Source organism: Bremia lactucae, linkage group LG7 (assembly GCF_004359215.1).
Source record: "Bremia lactucae strain SF5 linkage group LG7, whole genome shotgun sequence".
NCBI lineage: Eukaryota > Oomycota > Peronosporomycetes > Peronosporales > Peronosporaceae > Bremia > Bremia lactucae.
In genome coordinates this window covers 3,666,077-3,672,188 of record NC_090616.1, presented here as the reverse complement: position 1 = coordinate 3,672,188, position 6,112 = coordinate 3,666,077, and the positions used below count along the sequence as shown (strand labels likewise).

At 47.2% G+C, this 6,112-nt stretch overlaps 1 protein-coding gene across 1 annotated transcript; it reads right to left on the bottom strand.

Annotated features, from left to right (window-relative positions):
• Positions 1-1,370: 1,370 nt before the first annotated feature.
• Positions 1,371-4,442, bottom strand: CCR75_008649 (uncharacterized protein; the record flags this gene model as incomplete). Its single annotated transcript, XM_067966699.1, has 1 exon — positions 1,371-4,442. One exon carries the CDS (start codon positions 4,440-4,442, stop codon positions 1,371-1,373), a length of 3,072 nt encoding a protein of 1,023 aa, XP_067814777.1.
• Positions 4,443-6,112: the final 1,670 nt, after the last annotated feature.

Sequence of the window (6,112 nt, the reverse complement as noted above, 5' to 3'; positions counted from 1 at the left end):
TTATTGAGACCCCCTCCCCATAAAGATGGTCACTACAATTGCTTCTTGCACCGAGTCTTGATGCATAGGTGCTACGAGAGTTCTCAACTCCTGGACAAAGTCCCCTATGGTTCTTTTACCCTGTTGAGTCGCTAGGAGCCGTGCTCGCATGCGAAAAGCCTGATCAGGCGGTGCAAACATGCTGGTTATTTGCTGTTTCAGTGACTCCCATGAGGGACAAGCGTCGTTTTACGGACGTGCTGCACGATAGTGCCATTTCCATTGGCCCTACCTCCGAGTTTAGAAATGGCAATAGCCACCTTTTGCCGTTCTGTTAAGAACAAGGCGGAGTCAATGGACATCTCCATCTGCTTAATCCACAAAAAGGGAGGTTTCCTCCTCTTTCCATCAAATGTATTTACATTGACAACTAAGGGCGAGCCTTAGGCTCTGATTCAGGTACAGAGATTTACCGAGTTGGTATAGATGCCGCAAGAAGATCTTGAGCCTGGCCGATCAGGGAGGATTCAAATTGCATGAAGGCTTCAAGCCTTGCATGCAGGACCTCTGGTCTCTGGGATATAATGAACTCCACATGTTCAAGCCCAAATAAAGTTCTGAGCTTGCCATACGCTACGCGTTGCGCCTCCGAAGTTCTGAAAACTCTTCCATTTCAGTAAGGCTTAGTCTTATCAATACTCAGGCGTAGATTAACTACTACTGCTACCAGGTGTAATGGAGCTATTTCGCTCCTTAAGTCAGAGGAAGACTTCTCAGGGAGTCGTACAAGCTTATAAAGCTTGGTGAATCCTAGTTCAAGGGATTCAGGGGTTCGTAGAGCCAATTGGCAACTAGTGCCCGAGAGTATGTACCTTAGAAAGGCTTCTATCTCTAACAGATCAATGTGCAAGCCTTAGGAAGGCACTTGACGCTTTAAGATCAAAAGGGGAACTAAACTTTTTTAAATTATATAAATCTAAAACCTTACTTTAGCTAATTTACAAATAGATTTCGGCCGTCAGATTTATATCTGGCGGCGAACCATTTGTTACTCATAAAAAATGGGATTTTAGTAATTACCTATTTTAGAATATGATAAAAGGGTATTTTACCTATAAAGTAAATGTACAACAACAACGGTACTGCAATGTGTGCCCCATTACATATTTGTTCTGTCTTCTTTCCTGGAACAAAATAAATTAATTGTATTATACGCCTTTGTTCGATCATCTTGCAATTCGGAAAATTTGTCGTGACTGATTAAACAGAAATAATTGATCATATCATGCAAAATCACTTCTGCGGAGAAGCAAGGCAAGCAATTGCCTTTTGTATCACCCAAAACGTAAATGTTTATCGAAGTATAAAACAAACACACCACATGCATTACTCTACTCCACCTCAAACAACCCCTCCAATTCAAGTTCGCGAATACGTGCTAGATTGTTCTCTAGAACATCGCGATCCTCATGCGATAGCATAATGCTGCCCGGCGTCGTAAACATATCAACTGTCTGACGCATATTATCCCCCGGTGCAACAAATAACTCCTTTTTTAGAAAGGCGGGCATTCTTTCAATTTCCGCAATGCCTGGCATCCTCTTCAACACGCCATTTTTGTACGACACAAGCATAGCCTCGCAGCCGTAAGCAAGTAATTTTTGAGGCCGATCACTGAGCAATTCAAATGCCTTTTCGTCTAACACACAATCAATAGCCGCTATAACTTGATTGTAACCAACACAAATGTCAGCAATGGGCACCCATGCGCCTTCACCGCCGTGGCAACGCGAGCCAACTTCAATAAGAACAGGTGATCCGTGGCAAAATTTAACTTCTCCATGCGCAGGCCCGTTGCGAATCCCTAATGCATCCAACACTTGAAATTGGTAGTCAATCATATCGTTAACGATTCCCTCAGCAGGTACCAGGGAGAGTCCGAAATACACAAAAGCAGCGTCATTCACGCGACGTTTATCATACTTCCAAATTGCCGTCACCTTGTGCTTTCCCCAGCGACTGACCGTATCAACAACATACTCGTCACCCTCCAAATATTCCTGTAACAACACGGCATCATTCTCAATTCCGAGACCGTTAATCTTACCGAGAATCCCGTTAAACGTGCGTTCTGCTTCCTCAATTGATAAACACAAAATAACATCTTCCGTGCCCGCGCTTTCAAGTGGCTTAAGGACCACCTCAAAAGGTTCTGGCTTGAGATCGTGCGTGATAAATGCCTCAGCCTCAGTCCATGTCTTGGCCTTCACTTGCTTCGCAGCACGCACGCCAGACGACCGAAGGGTCTCACCCATCAAATACTTGTCGCGTCGTGCGTTGACGTGTGTCATTATATTGCCTGCAAGTCCGAACGAATCCGTGAGCGCATCCGAAAGCTTAACACCGAGTTCTGCACCTGCAAAAACTGCGCAAATCGTCGCACAAGTCTTCACTTCTATCTGCTGCGCAACGTTTTGCGGTTGCTTATTTGCAATTCTCTCCGCAGCCTTGCGTATGGCATTCACAGTCTCCTCTAGATTCCCTTCAAATGCAACAGTTGCTGCAAACTCCAGCGTTAAACCTTCAGGTATTAAACTCGCCACACTCTCAATATTCTCCAAGCGGTCACTGTACACACATATGCAATCATAACCTCGGGCCATCACCTCATGAGCCAGCACAGCACCAGTCGAGAAAGGATCTACAACCACCACAACACCACCTGCAACCTTTTCTTTTGTGTAATCTTTTGTTGGCGGCTCAAGCGCAAAAAGTCCCTTCTTTTCAAGTTCACGAATTCGTGCGTAGTCACAATTTAGCTGGTCTTCATCTGCGTGCACCATAATGACACTACCAGGAGTCGAAAACATATCAATTGTGATTGAAAGCTCCTCCCCAACGTGTGTATACCATATAATTGATGCCGTCGATGACAAATTCGCTAGATCCTCATGACCAGGGTACCCTGCAAGCTTACCAGCTTCATGCGACACCAACATTGCTTCGCAACCGTGCAGCTTCAATTCCTTCGGACGCTCTGGTAGACGCTCAAACGCTTCAGCATCCAAATACGAGTCCAACGCCGCATCAACATGATTGTATCCAAGACAGGGCATTACGATCGGCAAATATGAGCCAGAGCCGCCGTGACAGCGAGCACCAATCTCCACAAGACACGCTTCGCCTCGCTCAACAATCACTTCTGCATGCGCAGGGCCATGAGCAATCCCTAATGCTCTTACAACCTTCAATACGTAATCAGCCACTTTGGCCAATACGGAGCCGTCGGGGGCTGCGCGTAACAAAACCCCATAGTATACGAAAGACGCGCCGTTCACTGCACGCTTATCGTACTCCCACAGAGCCACTACTTTCGTCACCCCATTGCGACTGACTGTGTCCACGACGTACTCTGTCCCTTCCAAATATTCTTGAACTAAAGTAGCCTGATTCTCGAGCCCTAGGGCATTAATTTTGCCTTGGATATTGCCAAAAGCAGCTTTAACTTCGTCCATCGAGTGGCAGAGCATCACATCATCACTTCCAGCACTTTCCACAGGTTTTACAATAACCTTGAAGTTTCCACCATTGATCTTAAACACAGGCTCAAGCTCTTCAGCTATAAATTTCTCGACTTGAGACCACTTCGTGGCTTGCACCTGAGCTACGGCACGGAGACCCGCGCTACGCACCACTTCACCCATTAAGTATTTGTTGCGGCGCGCTGCTGATCCGTTTGTGCCGTTAGTAATGAGATTTAAGTGCTCTGACAGCTTATCAGCCAGTAGTACGCCCGTCTCCGCGCCGGCAAAGACACCAACAACGTCAATGTTCTTTAAGCGGTTTAGTGCAGCCACAGTGTATTGTAGCGCCTTTCTTTCGTCTTTGCGCTCAACTTCTCCATCGTGGTAGATGATAGCCAGAAACTTTGATGCAAGATCGCTAGGAACGTGTGCAATACGCTCTTGGGTCACCTCGAGGGTGTCCGAGTACACACAGACGCAAAGAAAGCCACGCTGGAGAACCTTCTCGGCCATGGACATGCCCGACGAGTACGGATCAACGATCACAATAGCCTCCTGACGCTCCGTGTCGCTCTCAGCGATGCGGAACAAAATGCGATCGGTACTGGTGCTTACGCGCCGTTCGCGTACGTTAAAGAAGCGCCGGTGCATCACGTCAGATGCCATAAATACTTGATTTTGAGAGCGCAAACGAGGGTCGAAGGTAGCCGCACGTTGCAAAGGCCTAAACTCCGACGTGGCGCCGAGCCCAAGCATCACGCGGTTTCCTCGCGACGCTTCGCTTGCGCGCAGGTGCACACGCTCATCGAAGGTTGTGGCGCGCTGATTAGCAGATAAAGTACGAAACGACGGCTTCTGTTGCGTCAAGGAGTTATCGCCGGCTTTAGCTGGTGGCGACTCGGGCTGAGTAAACGCTTCTTTGGTAGATGCGCCACCCATTGATTAATGTGGCTTTAGTCTTTTGCTGTAGATTTCCTACTGGGAACATTTCGCACGCACGTCTTCATGCGACGAGCTCATTGGCCGCCGAGAGGCCGTGGGTAAAATTTGAAAGGTACATCCTTTAGCAGACGCAGCTTGATGGAAGCAAATTGACACTGACTTCGTCGATTGCCTGGGGTACATGATGAAGTTAGAAGGCACCTATCAAAGATACATTGACTATGCAAGGAATGCACAGTGGCAAGAACAATTTTAAGCTCGTTGCCGTGATACATTCGAGTATTTTCTTAAATTTCCATTTTATTCAGAGGACAGATTGTAACTATAACGAGGTGTATCGTTATGTAGGCGGGCACGTCGTAATGCGGCCACGTTCTACTTAGACACACACCCTAGCACAGCGAGGAAGCGGTTAAACCTGCTACTCTTGCGTGCAGTGAGTTAGTTGTGGTGAGCGCGTTAGCGACCTCACCCAACACACTGAGTACTCTGGTTAAGTGTCGTCACGGGAGCGGTAATCCGTCTCCTCGTGCGCACTTACCAAGTACGTATTAAATTTAAATACCTATTTTTACCAATCAAACTGTCATCTCTATAGATAACACTTAATATGTATTGCGAGCGTATATTTCTAGATACATGACGCTCTTGGCTCGCTTTTCGAAGAAACTCATCGATGTAATCGACTTGTTATTCCGGCGACGGCCATTGCCTGGTCACACAATACTTGGTGCCAGGTTCCAGATCAATTTCGTGCCCGATGCCCCAATCGGCAGGTAGGCAGATCTGCACTTCTTCTGGGACATATCACGATGTTTCCACGGAATTTATGTAACGGGGCGTATTTCAAGACTACCCATCCTTGAGCAGCGTGTTGTTGCTTTTTTCAGGACGCTCTTATCCATTGTGGACGACGAGCAACAGTCCACCAAGTTCTCCTCTGGAACTGATGCGACTCCTCGTGGATCTTCCCTTTCTTAAGTTCGGAGAGAAACAGATCCAACGGCATCTCCGGGAAATTTTATTTCTCCTCGGCAGATCTGAAGACGTGCTGGAGCACCTCGACGGAGGATGCCTCCGCCATTTTGTCTTCGATGGACTCGAACACTTCGTTCTAAGGCCCGTCCCTTATTATCGGGACTGATCCAAATGTCAATCGTTCTGACGTGTCTTTGATCGTCCTTAGCTGTCGAACAATTGGTTTTCGAGTACCACGACATTTGACTAGGAAGCGGGGGGCCGTTCTCTCTACTCTTTCCAAAGCTTGGCACAAAGAGCGCCGTTGAGTCAGTGCTTACGCTGTGAGATCAACGCAATAAAGTCTTGTGGTGCCGGTTCTTGCGACGCTTCACTTCTTGTCAGCTGCTATCTACTGCCACAGGTTCTCGGCTCGGCGCAGGGCCATTGGACGTGTAACGGGCTAAAGTTGCCCTAATATTACACAGTCCCCGTTAAGTACATTTGGTGTACTTAAGGGGATGGTCAATTACTAAATAATAGTAATTAGACCCAACACTCGGGTGTGGTGCACATTTGTGACCAACCCTTGTGGATGTGATGCACATGGTGCATTCACATTAGGAGGGATGACGGCTAGCGTCATCCGTTACGCGAGGTATCTATAAAGATACGCTCGCAATACATATTAAATGATATCTATAGAGATA